The sequence below is a fragment of the Gopherus flavomarginatus genome, chromosome 2 (assembly GCF_025201925.1).
Source record: "Gopherus flavomarginatus isolate rGopFla2 chromosome 2, rGopFla2.mat.asm, whole genome shotgun sequence".
NCBI classification, from domain to species: domain Eukaryota; kingdom Metazoa; phylum Chordata; order Testudines; family Testudinidae; genus Gopherus; species Gopherus flavomarginatus.
In genome coordinates, this window is record NC_066618.1 from 258,704,110 (window position 1) to 258,722,992 (window position 18,883).

General features: G+C 41.7%; 2 protein-coding genes across 2 annotated transcripts in view; one reads left to right on the plus strand and one right to left on the minus strand.

The window, feature by feature from the left end:
* PTDSS1 (phosphatidylserine synthase 1) overlaps positions 1-18,883 on the plus strand; it is a 197,804-nt gene that overhangs the window by 98,415 nt on the left and 80,506 nt on the right. The window lies entirely within an intron of this gene.
* On the minus strand, positions 3,358-14,299 carry LOC127045395 (cytochrome b-c1 complex subunit 7). Its single transcript, XM_050941483.1, has 4 exons — positions 14,193-14,299; positions 8,435-8,506; positions 6,077-6,243; positions 3,358-3,590 (listed from the first exon to the last, which is right to left on the minus strand). The coding sequence occupies exons 1-4, from the start codon at positions 14,209-14,211 to the stop codon at positions 3,513-3,515; spliced, it is 336 nt and encodes a 111-aa protein (XP_050797440.1). The 5' UTR covers positions 14,212-14,299; the 3' UTR covers positions 3,358-3,512.

Sequence of the window (18,883 nt, forward strand, 5' to 3'; positions counted from 1 at the left end):
CTGTTTCAAAGTTTAGTTAAAGAAATTAATACAAGGACTTCAAGTGAAGGGCAAGATGACTTAAGAGGAGTGTGGAAACTGAATTCAAGTTAAATAGCATTAAACTGCAGAACAGCGTTAATTTCGACTACCTTAAATTGACACAATTTAATTGCAAGAAAATGAGAAACAAACCAACCACCTGTGAACACTTTGGTTTAAGTGACTTGCCCAGAATTTTATAGCAACTCTGTCGCACAGGCAGGGATAGAATCCAATTTGCCAGGACAACATTCAACTGACAACCACAGGATCAGCCTCTCTCTTCCTGTAATCCCCTGCCTCATTCACTACACACCTTCCAACTTCGATAATGAATGAGGTAAGGGTCCTGCAGACAGCAACTTCATCATTACACAACCACAATTAGTCTCCACAGCACCGAGTCTGGGCACTGAATGAAGGATCTTGTGGAAAAATTGCATTTGATCATACAGTTGAAGGTTATGCATAATACACACAAGGGGGTTGGACTAAGGTTTCAGGGGCAACCATAAAACTGAGTTTCTAACTTTTGAATGCTTGACTTTGCAACCTTGGTATTCTTTAATTTTTTTAAAAAGTAAGTTCCTAATTTTAACACAAAAACTGAAAAAAAACCCAAATGTCTTCATGTAGAACCATACTGATCCCCATCTTGGGTCATCAGCAATAAAGACTTCTACACTTGAGCTAACAGAGTAACTGGTAGTGGTAGTAGGCTGTTCTCTGTGTGGACTACACATTACCACTGGTTTTCTCAGTTGCTAACTGCAGAGGAACACAGACACTCAAGACTCCTGGATTCAATTCCAGGATTTGGAGAAGAGTGTCTTTAGTGGCTAAAGACCATTCTGCTTCTAGCACCCAGATTGTCGGTTCCCCACCCCTCTTTGGCACCCATTTTGTAGCCTGTCTCCATCCCTCTCTGCTTCTATCTTCCACCTCCATGCTCCTAGCAGCCCATAACTTGGCCAAATTTATGCACATTTTTATGGAGACAGCACAAGGCACAGCCCTCCTAGCAATCCAACATTTTGCCAAATTTCAAGTCATTACTCCACATCATGATGATCATAGAGGTTCTCAACTAAATGACAAGAATTTTTAAACAGGGGCAAAATGCGTTTTTCCTCTAACATCACACAGACACGTGAACCATTTTAGCTGAAAAACTTTCCAAAATACTTCAGCCTGAGGCAGACATACACAATGGAAAGTTTCAGCCTAATGGATTAGTTTAACAAAGTAATGAGCAACTGAAAACAGGTTTATAATGGAAAGTCAACCTTAGCAATAGACTGTACTATGACCTCTGCTTAATATGGTTCCCTCCCGGCCACTCCCCCAGTATAGAACTTCAAATGTTATTTGGCAGGGAAAACTGAATTTATACTTTGCTTCATTGTTTTAAGGCAGCTCAAAAGGCCTCCTCAGTTTTTCACAATGCAAGTGTAGATTTTGTGAATGCTGCAGACTTTTTTTTTAATTTTAAAAGTCAGTGATTTCAAGTGTCCATTTTTAGGATCCAGTTTTCAGAGCATGAGTGACTCAGCACTTTCCAAAAAGAGTCAGGCCACTTTAAGGCATCTTCCTTTGAGCACTCAAAATCACCAGTCACTTATGAAAACCTTAGCCTCCAGTACTTTATGGACCAGTGGTAGGATTAAGATATTGCACTACCAAAGTCTAATCATTTAACTGCAAAGTTTTAATTGAGACTATTTAGACACCTATTCAACATCCATCTGCAAACACTTAAATTTTGTTAGAAATAAGATTAGACTGTCAGAGCACCAATCCCACTTCTGAAACTCCCAGGAAAAGCAGACTAGACACTGGTGATACTTCAATGGTTTAAAAAAGTCTGATAAGCTTTCAGGTCTTTTTATAGAGATTTATAAAAAGGCATGTCCATCTTTCATTTTCAGGTCTGCAACAGCAGGAATGTTTTAGTCAATACATTTTACTATGACTTCAGGGAAGCAAGAAAATAACTGGATCCTTTGTTGAAAGAATTTGTAAGGGGCTGTGGCAGATGAAATTGTGAAAGCAACTTTTTCCAAACTCCTGGTCTGAGATTATGGCCACCACCTGTCTTCAAATTGTGTGGACCACTTATACATCCATTTTTGAAATACCTAGCTCTTACATAGTGCTTTTCCTCCGTGGAGCTCAAAGCACTTTACAAAAAGAGCATGATCCCTATTTTACAGATGGGGAAACTGAGGCACATAGGTAATGTGACTTGCTGGAGGTCACACAACAGGCCAGCAGCAGAGCTTGAAAAAGAACCTAGGACTGCCATGTCCCGGCCCAGTGCTCCAGTAAGCAGGCTAAACTAATCCTACCACCACAAGACTTGGCTTGCTCCAAGTTTTCAGTTAATTTGTTTTTACAGCACAATATGTAATCCTCAGCTTTGCCCTGCCTCCTTTTATCTTTCTGCAGATCACAAACATGGGCTATTTCTTAGAGTCTGCATATCTTGCTATTATCTAGGCAAGACTTGTGCATGTCAACAAGGCTGCATGTGCATGGAATTTTGAGACAGCCTTTGGAGAAAAAAAAATGCAGAAAAGCATATAGTCCACTGTCAGGTTTTAATTTTAAACACACCCATATTTGAGCTCCACCTCCTTTTTGAAGATGCTGTTACTTTCTCTGTGCTTAAACTGTCCATGTATTAAACACAGACACTGAGATCAGCAGCTTGCACAAAGACTTGCTTTGGGCAGAGGGAGGAAGGAGGACATATGCCATTTTTAAAATCAGTTTCTAGAAAGGGTATCAGAGTAGGTCATTGTAACCCTGTAACACTGTAAAATTTCAAGAATTTAGAATTAGAACCACCCATTGTTACCAATGAAAACAGCTATTCTAAAGTGTTGTTCAGCATTTAGTACATGAAGGGAGTGACTAGGACATTAATAAAACTGAGGCAATCATCTTTATTCTGTGATTAACAAATCACTCAAATTCCATTCCTGTAGTATTCCATGTGCTTGGGTACACACAGTTACATAATGCTGTTGACTAAGTACTCAAGCATGCATCATAGTATTCCTGTCTCCAGGGAAGAGAGGCGATGAAGGGTATAAGCCTATCACTCCATGTACAAGTATCACTTATAAATTAAATAGAGGAGCTGTCATAAACACTCAAAGACTTTTGAGTACCTACCCTCCCAGCTGCAGGAAGCAGCTGTACTGTGACTAGTATGAATCAAGAGGCTGGAATGAAGACTACATATTCATGTGAGGATATGCAATGTATCTGATTGTAGGCAAGGTCTGAACCCTGGTTTGTTATAATTTACAAAAAGAGTTTCCAACTAGATTTTGTACTTCGACGTGTTTATTTTAGTTGGATGACAGATTCAGTGAACAAAGTGTTTCTTCAGCCTCAGATTTTCTTCAACAGATTTTTATCATAACACTAAAATATTTGTTAGAAAGAAATGCAGCAGTTTGCATGAAGCATCTCCCCAGCAGTTACTTCTTGTTCCACTCTTCTCTTTCAAGTCGTTCACGGACTACCTCTTTCAGGTATGGTTCGAGATACTTTTTGTCCTGAAAACAAGCAGATTTTATTTTTAAAACATCCAAGAAATTTCCCACTAAATGCAGCTCTAACTCTGCAAGTGTGACTGAAAATGGCACACAGGGGTTCTGTCTCTCTCAAATTCATATCAACCCTTGCCTACTTTAAGGGGCAAAGGATGAATTTTCTAGCTCCAATTTCTGAAAATTCAGCCTGTCCTCTGATTGTCAAGCTGTGTTCTATCACCATTAACAGGCCAAATCATGCTTTCATATGCAACCCCACCATCTCCAAGTTATGCCCCGTTGCAGGTCTTCCATAGCAAAGGCTCAGGAATTTTTCCCAACTCATTGCTCAATACCCAAAGTGCTCTAGTGATATAGCCAAGCTTTATCATTTTAGAGACCCCCTTCTTAGTCACATGGTTTTAGCTATTTTATGGGTGAACTTGAGTTCCACATGATCAACATTTGAAGGCCAATTAAAATGGTAACTAAGCTCTTGCTATGTTATCTGTAGAATTTTTTTTTTGTATTTTAAGCATTAAATACCCTTCAGTTTCTTCCAATTCATTCCTTGAGCTGCAGCAGTAGTGTCCAAGAAACATTTTCACAACTACATGCAACTGTTGTGAATCTGTCCAGCTACTTTTAGTCACTTGAGCAATCCATTATCTGTAGGATCCTATCAATTTAAAAATGTATTAGTCTTGTCCATAAGCGATTCTAGTCTTCCTTTCTCCTACACCCCAAGTTATTTTTCCTTTGGATAGCTACTTCTCCAGTCAGTGAAATAGTGGTCAGTCTTGCACACCACCTTTCCAATACTGACAGTTTGCTTGAATCCCTTCTGTTCCTGAAAGAAGCTCCCAAACACTGAAAGGCAGGTCATGAAAGACCTGCCCATCTCAGATAAGATCCAGCCTCTTCAACTCTTAATGTTAGATTCCAAAGCCAGAAGAGACCATTGTGATCAATATCCTGCTGCAGACATTTGGGGGCATTTTGTTTTAAACCTTTTAAAGTCACACCAGCTTTAGGATAACAACCAACTCTGGCTTTTTGGCCAATTTCTTGTTTTGAAACAAATTAACCTAACCAGACCATGCAACATAATGTTGTAAAATGAACAACTCCTTTTTGTATTTTATAAGTATGCCAGGTGATTTGGCTTCAACAGTCAAGGTTTTTACTCTTTTAGCCACCGTATCTCTCAGACAGTACGGTTTAAGAGAAATAATCTCATGAAACGTGGTACTTTCTTTTATACATAAAAGAAATACCATGCAAAACATAACACCTTCCATCCTACATTCATACAAGATACTTTATAAACATTTTAGTTTGCAGTTGCAGAGATATTTAAGTGTTAAGAATTATTAGACAAGTCACTCTTCTCCACTATGGAGGAGTGCAGACTTCTGTTAAAACACAGCAATAATACATAACTATTACTCCTGGGGGCATTCTGTGCCAAAAAATAAAAATTCTGTGCACAATATTTTAAAATTCTGCAAATTTATTTATCAAAACAACATTACATAAATCACACCATTTCAATTACTTTTGGTACTTTATTTCAAAATGTCAGCAAATATATGACTTACAATACAGATGCACACAAAAATTCCTCCAGGAGCAGAGAATTAAAGAAACCCCTATGACAACCCAGTTCCTGTTTCTCTGCCCACTTCCTGTCCAGACCCCAGCTGGGGCGGGGGGGCAGATACCCAGATGCATGGGGGTTGAGCAGATGGGGAAGCACCTTCCCGTACAGTGACTCCTTCCCCAGCAGCTGAGGAGCAATGGGGGCAAGAAGCAGGGGAAGATGCTGAGCTTCCTGCAGCTGGGGGAGGTTTCTGGGGGCAGATCTGACACTGCCCCAGACACTTCTTGCAGGGGAAGAGGAAGTCCCATCCTCTCCTGCCTCCAGCCCAGTCGGGACTAGCAGCTGATCCTGGCTCAAGGTAGGAGCCACTGGCTGAGGTGTCCCCAGCCCTGAGGTAATTTACCTCTCCACCAGATGCTCCGGGTGCCTGAAATGATGTACTTGTGCAGCTAGGGAGTGATGTGTGTAAAGATTCCATGTTTATAATTGCAGTTAAGGATACTCAAGCTTCTAAGTAGTGTGTTGCAAATGGAACTTCCATTTATAAAAGATACAAAATTGTAGTAGACTGACCAAAGTAAAATACTGTTCATTAAATGCATCCTGTAAAATACAAGTGCAAATTTTAAGTCTCACAAACACTTATACACTTGCTCAACTTTACACATGGGAGTATTCTATAAATTTCACTGGAACTGCGCACATGTATGACATTAAGCACATGGAAGTCCTTTCAGGATCAAGGCTTAGTAGGTTGTCTTCTGTTCAATAAGAATTCATTGTTTTCATTTACCAGGACATAGCCAAAACTTGTATACAAGGACTGCATTCACATAATGTAAAAAAAAACATTTAAAGATGAGAACAGATAAATTGCCTATATTAAAAAAAATGAATTTACATATACCTCTTCATATTTCACCCACTGTTCTTCAGGAAGAATTTGTTGTCTCATACTCAAATCAAGGGCTCTCTTGATGCGAAATAGCCGTTCATTATAAAGATTTTCTGGAAGCCTCTTCAGTGCTACTTTTACATCATCATTTTCATATATGGTATCATCTCGCATTAATCCTGTAACAGTAATATTTTTCAATATAATTGAGTTGCCAGTCCTATTGTTAATAGCTGTCAAAATCTTAAATTTTAGTTAAATAGTGATATGCATTTGGAGTACACGATACAAATATTAATACTTAGACAGTAAGTTTGGTTTCCCTATTATCACTCATACAAATGGAAATCATTTTTCTACAAAGCAAGTTATTAAATACTGACCTGCATATTATATTACACACACACACACACAAATTGCAATGGTGTTTTCTTTTCATAAGAATGAATAGGAAGAAGAGATTAGCCCAATGAGGAAAGTCACTGAAGTCCATTAGTATGTTGTGTCTTTCCCTCTACAGTGATCTTGGGTCTTCCCATTTAGTAATTTAGCTTGTCTTTTAAAGACCCTGATGTTCCTGAGCTATGTTGTATTAAAGATTTTTCTGGACTTCATTTACTAAATAGGAAGCCACAAGGTCACTGGAGAGGGAAAGACACTGCACACAGAGATCATAACAAATAGTAGTATTTCACATTGATTGAATTATTCCCTTCAGAGTGCAAGCTTGGAGTTTGTAAGATCTCATCCCATACGGAGTCACAGTACCCAATATTTCTAGGTTGATGCATTATGCGAGAGCAGAGGATGCTTCAGCAAGCAACATGGCAAGCCGATTAGTTTTAATAAGGAGAAGACTGTTCAAAAGAATCAAGCAGAAATATCTCCTCCTCCTCCAAAAACATCAATCCTTGACATAGTCTCAATACAGTGAGCAGCAACGATCCCTTGCTGCTACATAGAAAATAAATGAGGCAAGACAAAGTTGTTCACCTTCAAGGCAGAAAGTACTGTAGCTACACTCTATAAATGACTACAGTTTTAACTGTAGTTCCTCAAGGTAACATTTACCTAGTGCATCCAAGAAGACTGGGTATTTGTCTGCTTCAGTAATGTTACAGTAGTGTATAAATCAGTACAGTTTATTAAAGGCCTACTAAACAGGGTCTACATAGTTTAATGGATTGCTAATGAGATATAGGGTCTCTTCTATATTTTATCAATTCAAAATGAGCCCAAGTATCATTGGCATCTGATCAGTATTTGGTGACCAAAATGAAATGAGATATCCCACTCCAGTTCCTAGTGGACATACGTCCACCATTAAAAAAAATACCAGCAAAACTAGTAGAAATATCTGTAAACAGTTTCAGCAGAAGTGATGAACAGGCCTAAAAACTCTGAACAAACATCTCACTCCTACAGGGAAAAACAGCAACCGCGCATGAGAGTGCCTATACAGCCACTCTGTCTTTTCTGTGGAAAAAACGGACAACTTACCGTAACTTTTTCACTGATAAACAGACTCAGTGTCAAACAGAAGGCCATTAACTTGTGACTATGCAGATTCTCTTTTATATCAGTGAATAAACATAACCAGCCATTCAGAAACTAGATTAGTTGGTACACAGTTCATATGGACTAAAGCTGAACAAATGTAAGGAAATGCTATCAAGGCAAGGTCCTGTTTTTATGGATGAAAGAAATGTTATAAAGCTGTTTCCTCATAAGCACATCATCCGCATAACATTTTCTTTCAACTTCCTTTCCTATTTCTACAGTTCGTAACACCATAACTACATCCTCCAAATGAGCTGTAGTTAATTTTTAAGAGCATGTTTCCAGCTTTTGTTGCTTTGTTTTTTGGGGAATCTCATTGTGGTCAGATCCAGGTCTCATGGATAAACTCTTGGTGATCCCAATCACCAATAGGACTCAGATCAGAGCCCTCAAGAGGTGAACGTTACAGTAAGATCTGAAAACGATGACGACTGGACTCCTGATATCCTTTGGGACAGGGTTCCAGATCACTGGGGCTATTTTCATGAAACTTTTTGCTTCAGTTCCTTGAGTTTATACTTGGGCTCTTAGTTGTAGAGCAGCAAGTTACAGCATCTACCATAATACATTGCAGAAGAGACAGATTGTTCATCATTAGTTAGCAAGTATCAATACTCAAGCTACTACAAACATTTTCAGAACTGCAATAGAAGGGTGTGGCTAACTTTGATATGCAAGATGGGCTTTAAATTGAATACAGATGCATCAGTTTTGAAATTTACTTTAAAAATCTAGAAAGGTTCTTTACACAGGCAATGGATGCAAACAAATGTTCGTTGTTTTCAACTCTTAAAAAATTAAGACACCTACCAAGTTTGTTGAATCCAGCTGCGTTGTAATACCATTTGCGAAGGCCTTCTAACAGTCGACCACTTGCTGAAGCTGAAAGTGATCTCTATTAGTTCAGGAGTAAGACAAAATTTAACACTGGTAGATAACTAGCAGCAGGTTAACATGCAAATATTTTAATACCTACTTTGCTATGCATATACGTTCCTTATTATGCCATTTAATCTAGGCTACACCATATCCAGTTTTGTTTTTATCTGCTCTTCAGTGTTTTAAAGTGATACTGTGCATATAAGATTATAGTACTTCTGCAATACTCATTTTGGTATCTGCCTTATTAAACAGAGTCAAAGTTATACTGGCCCTAGTCCTGGCCCAGTACCAAAAAACCCTCAGACTAATACTGGAAACTAATGACAATTTTAAGGTCCATCAGCTCACAACATACCAGGAATAAAAATATACTCCATATCACTAAAAAACAAAGATGCATTGTTTTCTAATAGTAATATCTGTGTATTTCCCCTAGCTCTTGTGCTATGAGGTATTTGACCCTGAAGTCATGCCACTTTGGTTGCTATCTTTCTCACCACCCCCCCACCCCACTTATGTACAATATTATTCTAGTGTCTGCTTCCACAAGCAGCACTAGTTAAAATCTCTCTGAAAACTTATATGCCACTTTTCAACTTACACCATTTGTCTAGCTACTAGTGAGACATACAAGCTGGTGAACATTATAGCATAACTGAGACAGACAGACATTTTAGAGCATTGATATTAAGAAATTTAGTTGAGTTTTTACAAGCCACTCTAAGATCACAAACTAAGATTTTTAAGTTAGAGAACCTAGACCAGTTTAAGTTATTAGTAGAGAACAAAAGAAATTATTTTCATTGTTTAATAAAATTGGGCATCCATTACTCCCCATGTGCCCAAAAGTATATCAAATTGCAGAATGGAAATTGACAGCCTTAGATTTCACTGGGGAAGGGAACAACAGTGAAGATAAATATTAACTTAGGCAAAACTTAACAGAGTTTGGGGGAGGGGAGGATTTTTGCACAAAGTTAACATTGCACAATACAAGAAGAAAATGATTAAGGGCGGCACAGGTGGAAAAATACTTGTATTGATCCAACAGCAAGCTTTTTTAGAACTCTCTTTCTATACTATTTGTTATAGCTTTTTATACCACACATCACTGAGCATCTTCCAGTAGTGCATTAAGCATTTACTAACATTAGTCACGTTTGTTCTCATCCTCTTCGGAGAGGTGCGTACAGTGGAGTGTCTTATTTTGATAGGCTTGTTTTTTTTCCTTTTTGTTCCTGTTTGTTTTTGTTTGCTAGTAATCAAAAAAAACACTAACAGGGATCGCAATAAGTGATATTATAGAATAGTTTTACACACATTACTCCATCTCTCTGGCCTTGCTCAGTGGAAAGATTTTAGTGCTTAAATGGACACTATCAACTTGAAATGTAGTCAGTTACACAGAAGGAATTAAAAAGTTTCAGGTACTACATCACCCCTGACACTCCGTGCAAATTTCTGTGATTTTACACTCACACTTGCCATGTTATGTTTAGGATTCTTCTATGAATAATGTGCAATAGAGAGGTTTCCAAGGAAGTTAATTTTGTGTGGGATACTCAAAGGAGGAGAGAAAGAACGCTGATGTGATGAGTGCCTTAAAAATACATGAAACATGTTGCAGAGAGTATAAATGAGTAGTTTTGAAGAAACCACAAACAGAAAGGTAGTGGGTGTACTACAGAAGTTAACCAGGTGAGTTCACCAGCAGAGGAAGACAAAGCAATAAGATGATTTCCCCCCATTCACACACACTCTCCCCAGTTTAATTCCCAGGTACTCTATAAGGAAGAGCCCACAATGGAAGGAAAACAAACAATGTGTCACCAACTCCACTGCTAACTGTTTCTCTGCCTGTACTTGTAAGCTCTGGCCAGACAGGCATCAGGACCCTGGAGGCTTCTACCCAGGTCCTAGTCTTGATTTGCTGAGAATACAGCCTGCATATCCCCACTAACAAAAGCTAGGCAGGGAAATCTAGCATGAAGTGTGTCTGTTGGTGGACTTTTTCACAAAGCATAAGACACACCCAGGAGGAAGTGGTTTGTCTGTGTAACATCTGGGAGCACAAGGACATCAACAGGATGCTCATGAAAACATCAGGAATGGAGGATGCTAGCTGACTGGAGAAGATTACAGCCCTACCAAAGGAGGAAGGAGAACTGGCTGCTGGCCACATCATGCAGTAGACAGCGCTCAACTCCCCACTTGGGTCCGCTGTCCATCAAGGTTAAGAACCAGTATGCTGTCCTGGCAACATGACAAGAGGAGCAGACACCAATTGAAGGAAAGGAGCCACCTGCCCCCAAGGCTGGAAGGCTCACAGCCACCACACCCAAAAGAAGGAGACAAAAGGTGGTGGTGATTGGGGACTCATTTTGGAGGGGGATGGAGGCATCCATCTAGGTGACATGACTCAACATCCCAGAAGGAGCACTGCCTGTCTGTAGCCCACATCTCAGATGTTATAGAAAGGTTGCCAAGGTTCATTCGTCCTTCTGATCACTACCTCATGCTTCTCATTCACATGGGCACTAATGATACCACAGGCATGACCCTGAAAAGATCAACACTGACTACTGGGCTCTGGGAGCAAAGGTGAAGGAGTCAGAGTTGCAGGTTGAGGGTAAGGGGCACAATCAGGGAAATGTGTATGTTAGAGATGAATGCATGGCTGTGTAATGTTGACAAGAGGGCTTTGGCTTCCTGGACCATGGGATGCTGTTCAGGACAGGAGGACTGGTAGGAAGAGAAGGTTCACCTGACCAAGAAGGGGAAGAGCATTTGTGTGCACTGACTTGACAGCCTAATGAGGAGGGGTTTAAACTAGGTTCAAAGGGGACCCATGACAGAAGCCCACAGGTAGGTACAAAAATGAATCCTACCAGAAGTGGAAACAGACAAATTTCTAAGAATGAGTACAAAAGAATAGCACAACAAAATGAGAAAGGCTAAGGCACAAAATGAGTTACAGCTAGTAAGGGACATAAAAGGCAATAAGAAGAGGCTGCTAATATATTTATAGAACAGAGAAAGTCAGGAAAGTGTGTGTGTCCACTACTTAGTAGGGAAGAAGGGCTAATAACACATGACATCCAGAAGGCTGAGGTGTTGAATGTCTATTTTGCTTCTCTTCTCACTAGGAAATCATGATCAGATGCTTAACACAATTAGTGTTAACAAGGAGGAAGGAATACAGACCAGATTAAAAAACACAGAATAAGTTAGATATAGTCAAGTCAGCAGCACCTGACAAAATTCACCCTAAAATACTTCAGGAACTAGCTGAAACAATCTAAGAATCGTGGAGAACAGATGAAGTTCCAGAGGACTGGAGAAGGGCAAACAGTACCTATCTTTAAAAGGGGAACAAAGAGGACCTAAGGAATTCTAGACCAGTCAGCTGAATTTTGATACAGTACCTGAAAAGATAAAAAAAGTTAACAATCTATTTGTAGCATCTTCAAGATAATAGGGTTATTAGTAATAATCGTGATCAAATCATGCCAAACTACCCGTATATACTCATTCATTAGCTCATTTGTTTATGAGCTGACCTCCCCAAGATGGTTAGGTAAAAATGCAAAAACTGTATGATCCTTTCATAAGCCGACCCTATATTTCAGGGGTTGGCAAACTTTGGCTCCCGGCCATCAGGGGAAGCCGCTGGCAGGTCGGGATGTTTTGTTTACTTGGAGCATCTGCAGGCATGGAGCCCCTCAGCTCCATGCTGCCGCGGTTCCCTGTTCCCAGCCCATGGGAGCTGCGGAAAGTGGTGCCACTTTCCACAGTTCCCATTGGCTGGGAACAGGGAACTGCAGCCACAGGGAGCTGCAGATGCTCCAAGTAAACAAAATGACAATGTAATAGATATTCAATGATTCCATAGATCTTAAAATCATCAAATTTTGGTGTAGACCCATTTATAAGCTGATCCTTGCTCTCTGATGCGTCACTTTTTTACCAAAAAATATTTGGCTTATATATGAGTCTATACGATTATTTTCTCCTTTTATAGGATTACTGGCCTAGGTGATGAGGGAGAAGCTATGGTTGTGATACATGTTGATTTTAGTAAGGCTTTTTTGACATATTGCCACATGATTTTTTATTAGCAAACTAGGGAAATGTGATTAGATGATACTACTATAAGGTGGGTGCACAACTGATTCAAAGACTGTACTCAAAATACTTCACTGTCAAACTAGAAGAACATATCTAGTGGTCTTTTTCAGGGGTCACTTCAAAGTCTAATACTATTCAAGATTTTCATTAATGACTCAGATAATGGAGTGGACAGTATGCTTATAAAGTATGTAGATGATAGCAAGCTTGGGGGGACAGAATTAGAATTCAAAGTGATTTTGACAAATAGGAGAACTGGTCTGAAATAAACCAAATGAAATTCCAGACAAGCACAAAACTCAATGGGGGGGGGGGGGGAGAGGAGGGAGGGGAATCAAATACACAACTATAAAATGGGGAATATCTGGCTTGGCAGTAGTACTGCTGAAAAAGACCAGGGATTATAATGGATCACATACTGAATACAAGTCAACAATGTAATTTACCTGCAAAAAAGGCTAACATTCTGGGATGTATTAACAGGAGTGTCATACGTAAGAAAAGGGAGGCAATTGGCCCGCTCTATTTGATACTAGTGAGGCCTCAGCAGGAGTACTGCATCTAGTTCTGGCACGACGTGTCAAAGAAGATAATGTAGACAAACTGGAGACAGTCCAGAAGATGGCACCAAAAATGATAAAAGATCTAGAAAAATTGATCTATATGGTAAGGTTTAAATGCCTGAGCAGGGTTAGTCTTGAAAGAAGGACAACAGGAGGGGGGGGAAAGGGGGATCTGATAACAGTCTTCAAATATGTTAAAGACTGTTATAAAGAGACAGTGATCAATTGTTTTTCCATGTCTGCTGAAGATAGGAGATGTAGTAATGGGCTTAATCCGCAGCAAGGGAGATTTAGGTTCGATATTAGGAAAAATCTAACTATAAGAATAATTAAATCCCAGAACAGGCTTCCAAAACTAGTTGTGAAACCACTGTCACTGGTGGTTTTTAAGAACAGGCTAGAGTTGACAAACACTGTTCTAGGATGGTCTAGGACTCTGGGTATACTTGGTCCAGCCTCAGTGCAGGGGATGGACTAGATGAGCTCTCCAGGTCCCTTCCAGCCCTACATTTCTGACTGTATATGAAAACACTGTGCAAAACAGAAACTTATATGAGGAGGGGATGAACTAGGTGCATTAGGTCAGCCACCCGACAACACGAACATTAAGCCGCCTCACAAACACCTTTGAACAAGCAAATCCCCAGACTTCACAAAGAAGCAGAACTGAACTTACTTTGCGCCCCAATTCCGCCATCTAACTCCCCGCGCACACTGAATTCCCAGATGGGAACCCGTCTACCCACCCAACCCATCCTCTGGCGCCGCCTGCCCGCACTCAGCTGTCCCCGCAGAGCCGCTCGCTTGGGGCTAATGACGCCAGGCTGCGCATGGGGCCTCTCCCCCCACCCTCTGGGGCAACGTCCCAACAGCGGCCGGGGGGGGGATCACCCGCTCCGCGCACGGAACCCGGCACTGCCACGTCCCTAGGCTCATCCGAGGCCAGAAGACCGGAAAGACACAACTCGCGGAGGCCGCTGCCGCCCACTCCTCACCTGGTACCCTCGCCGCCATCTTGACCTCAAAGAGAAGCGCGGGCTTCTGGGTAAACTACCGATTCCCAGCATCACGTGAGGAGCGGTCGCACTCACGTGACCCGCGCGGGCTCTTTTCCGTTTGCGCAATGCACCTGCGGGCTGGGAGGCGTGTAACGTAACTGGTACCCGCCGAGCTGCGGTGGGCGAGGCGAGTAGAGGGGATGGGGCTGCGGGAGAGCGCAGAGCGCCCGGCTGAGCCTCGCCAGGGCTACTGCGATCCCACTGGCTCCCCGCTACGGACCGCGGGGCTGTGACCGTTAGCGCGGCTCCGGGGTGCCCGGCGGCTCGGCAGTGCCCAGCTCCCGCTCCCCGCTGGCGGGCCCGGGAGGCGCCGTCCCGGGCAAAGCAGACGCGCGCGAGGAGGCAGCGCTCACGCCGGGGCTCGTCGCTCAGCCGCGCGGTGGATCCGCTTCGGTGGCTCGTTCCTTCGGCCCGGTTCCGCGCTCCCGCAAGGGGGGCAGGCTGCAGCCACGGGCGCGCCAGGGCAGGGCGCTGTATATTGCAGCAGCACTTAGACGACCAGCAGGGATCAGAATTAGGCATCACCTTAGCAGAGCGCGAGCCGGTCCCTGCCCCAAGGCGCCTACAATCTAAGTAGGCCAAAGAGATTGAATTTGATTTACTGCCAGGGCCCAATTAACTTGTAGCTTTGTGGGCCCCCATGGAGCAAGGGGGGGGGCGAGATGGTCAGTCTCCAGAGGGAAGGGCAGCCGTGTGGCAATGAGGCACCACGGGAGCAGACCCACTCTGTGCAGCCCAGCAGGCGGGTGCTGTTTAAAAGCCGGTAGCTGTCAGATGCACGGTGGCCTGCCCAACCTTGTGCGGGCAGCATGTCCCTTCCCCTGAGGGTGGGCCCCCCAACACTTTGCCCCCCTGCCCAGTGCCCCACCCTTGTGCCCAGCACGCCCTCCCCCAGAGTCCTCCGCCACAGAGCTCTAGCTGGACCTTTGGTCTGACCCAGTATGGCTGTGCTGATGTTCTTAATACTGCAGTGACGGGGGAAAGTGTTCTACCATGGTGAATGGAATAAGCCCTTTCCAGAAACCTCCTGCAAAGGATTGCAGAGCACATCCATGACAGCTTCCTAGAGATCTCCATGGAGGATTCCTGGGCCATCCCCATGCACATAAACAGTCTTTTTTGGAGAGTACCCTCTGTGTAGTTGGAGCGGCCACCGATTCCCACTACACTTCCTTTTTTATTCAGATTAAAAATAATAATAGCATGTAATCCATACAGTTTGATTGGAAATGTGCACTCCCCAGAAGTGCCTTCCCTGGCCTCATACTCCACTGTCAGCAGGTCCTGTGAAGGGATGGGCTCCAGGGTTAAACACAGTTTTTGGCTGTAAGGGAGAATGGAGCTTCTGCTTGCCTGCCTCATGTTCTCTTTCTCCTCCTCTTCCTTGTCAACAATGTCCTCCTCGTTGCTCGAGGTTGCCTGGGGCTCTTGGGAGGTATCCACAGAGCATTTAGGGGCAAGCATGCAGCTCCTCATAAAAGCTGCATGTCTGTGAGGCGGAACCAGAACAACTGTTTGCCTCCCTTGTCTTATGGTATGTTTGCTGAAGCTCCTTTATTTTCATGGGGCACTACTGTGTGTCCCTGGTGTAGCCCTTCTCCCGAATACCCCACGTAATCTTGGCATAGATGTCAACATTTCTTCTGCTGGATTGAAGCTCTGCTTGCACAGACTCTTCTCTCCACATAGCAGTAAGATCCACCACTTCTTGTGTACTCTATGCTGTAGTGTTTTTGTGGCCTTGAGTCTCTGTGATCAGCTGTGCTGGCAAGTTCTCCATGCAGATCAAACAAGAAATGAAAATTCAAAAGTTCTCGGGGCTTTAATAGGGGAGCGGCTGTTTCCTGCATACCTGGCTGACGTGCAATGGAGTTGAAAGTGCTCTCCAGTGTGGTCACCGCAGAGGCCTGTGAGACCTGAAGGCCAATTCATTTGAATTACACAGTGCAGTGTCTACACTATCCCCATGTTGACTCGTGGTTGTTGAATCAAGTGCTGCACCTCTTGCACAGATGTTGACTTTACAGGCCACTTCGGTTGGTGGAAAGGACTCGGTAGTGTAGACACATACCTTATTAGATTTACTTAATGCGGCTTATGTCAACCTAAGTTTTTAGTGTAGACCAAGCCTAAGTCCCCAAGAAGACAGCAATAGGTCAGTGGAAGAATTCTGTCAACCTAGCTACTGCCTCTTGGGGAGGTAGATTACCTACACCGGTAGGAGAATCCCTCCTGTTGGCATAGGCAGTGTCTACACTTAAGTGCTGCAGTGGCAGAACTGTGCCCCTGCAGCATTTTAAGTGTAGAGAAGCCCTAGGGAATACATACTAGCTTTACCAGCACAGCAAAAGATTTATCCTTTCCCCTCCTTACCAAGGATACTGACACCACATTGTTTCCAGAGCCCTGGGAGTCTGAAGAAGACCACCTAGCTCAGGACTCCAGCTCCCTTCTTCTTCCCTCCCCATCTCCCACAAGTAATCAGAATTGGAGTCTTCCCTGTCCCAACAAGGTCTCAAGCATTGCAGACAGGGTTCCAGGGCTGAGGGTATTCCTCCTCACATTGGCAGCCATGGAAGGTATAGAAGAGTAGACTTAAGGCAACCACAGCAACTATAACCTCCATTTTATTCAAACCCACCCTCTTATGCATGCTCCATTTAAAAGGGTAGGTACTTGCTAGAACCCAGGCTCAGTCTATTCTGCAATTCCATAGCAGAATCCATTCTACCCTTCAGAATTGTGCTCCAGAATCCATTTTGCTTTATTTTAAATCAGTGATTGCTCTCATGATTGTGATTGTGACACTGAGCCAGAAAGGGTTAAGCAACTTGCAGATGGAATTACCAAAATTCTACATTTTAAAGATGTTAATGATAATTAGGTCTATTCCTTATAAATAACTAGCAAAGCCATGTTAAATAGACTGATGCTTTGAAATGTAGACTTGTATTGTTAAATAATTGGAAGAAGATAGTGATTGTAGTACTCTATGTTTACCTATATCTTGTTAGAGATTGAGTATCATCAGATGGTTCCTGTCTGTCACTATGTTCTAATGAGTCAAAGATCAAAGGAGAATATTAACATTTAAATAAACTGTGAATATGACAATATCACTCTTTATTTCTCTTTGAAATATGTAATAAACTACCTGTAAATGGCAGAAGATAGGCAGTTGCCTTATGCTAATCCATGCAGCTAATTACTGGTGATATTTAGGAAATAGGCCTACTTCAAAGACACAATACTTCACCTATTATTTACCTGCTGTCAAGCTGCCAGAGAACTATAAAAAGAACTCTGGGTCCCTAATCCTGTTATCTCAGATCTGCTTTAAGCTTCATCAGGGAAAGTTTGAGTCACAACACTTTGGTCCCCAGCTACAGTCTGGGTCCTCTTGATATTGGACTATAACCTATGGAACTTATTCTGAAAGAACTTTTTGCAACTCTAAAGCTCACCATCTCTGCTATGAAACTAAACTAAGAACTTTATTCATATCTGTAAGTATAATGTTCTTTTAACCTATACTCTCTCTTTTCTTTAGTACATTTTAGCTTAGTTAATAAGAATTGGCTGTAAGCGTGTATTTAGGTTAGAACTGAAATATTCATTGACCTGGTGGGTAATGTGTTCGATCCTTTGGGATTGATAGAATTTTGTATATGATGAATAAGATTTTCAGTAATCCTTATATTTGATTTGACTGCCTGGGTGGGAGCCTAAGGCTGGATTGTTTTAAGGGAACTGTGTTTTTGGCTTCTAGGTCATCAGTGAGGTGTTGTAGAAGCTGTTTTGTTGCTGGATTTGTGAATCTAATTATTAGAAATATTATCATGTGCTGCAAAGAGCCACTTGAAGCTCCCAAGCTTCAGTCTGAGTATCATTGCTTTAAAGGGAGAGAACTATTAGAGAACATAGGCTCCAAATTTTAGCTTTAAAAATATAAATATATCTATCAGTGGAAATATTTTCATTGCATTTTAATAAATTTGAATTAAAATATCTAGTTTTTAAACTTAAAATATTTATAAGCCAAGCACTACATCACTGTGCTAGCATGAAGAATCATACTGACTGTAAACAAGATCAGAAAGTGTCCTGTCTAGTTCAATTTACTTTATGCATTTTATTCACCCTTGGCAAGTAGCATGGACAATGAAGGTGGTTTTTTTTTTTTTTTTTTTTTTTAATAATTCTGCATTAATGAATGCAGTCAGTTTAGATCACTTCCATTTGAATATATTTATCTAGTATTACATTTTCCAACATTACTATACATGAAAGTTGTGGGGAAAATATTTGTTTTTCAGTTAACTTTGTACACACAACAGCATTTTGTGTCTTTCACACAGCAAAAGAGAAGAGACAAAAAAGACAGGAAAATGGATTGTAAAACTACACAAATTGGCAAGTGAAGTATCAAAGTATTTTTAACTATTTTGTAAATGGATTAAATTCCAACTTGCTATCCTTTGGTACTTTGATATTTTTAAAGAACAGATTTGCTTAGCTGTCTAGCTACTGTTAGAGTAACCTCAGTGCCCACCTTAAGAAAGATGTATGCTTACTGGAAGGTGTTAAGAAGTCCCTTTGGTGTGAGAGCCATGTCAGAGCATAAGCGG

What these genes read in the sequence shown, in the direction of transcription:
- LOC127045395 (XM_050941483.1), bottom strand. An exon ending in AGCTGGATTCAACAAACTTG is followed by an intron (nt 6,244 to 8,434) that starts GTAGGTGTCTTA and finishes TTACTGTTACAG; the next exon opens with GATTAATGCGAGATGATACC. An exon ending in AGTGGGTGAAATATGAAGAG is followed by an intron (nt 3,591 to 6,076) that starts GTATATGTAAAT and finishes GCTTGTTTTCAG; the next exon opens with GACAAAAAGTATCTCGAACC.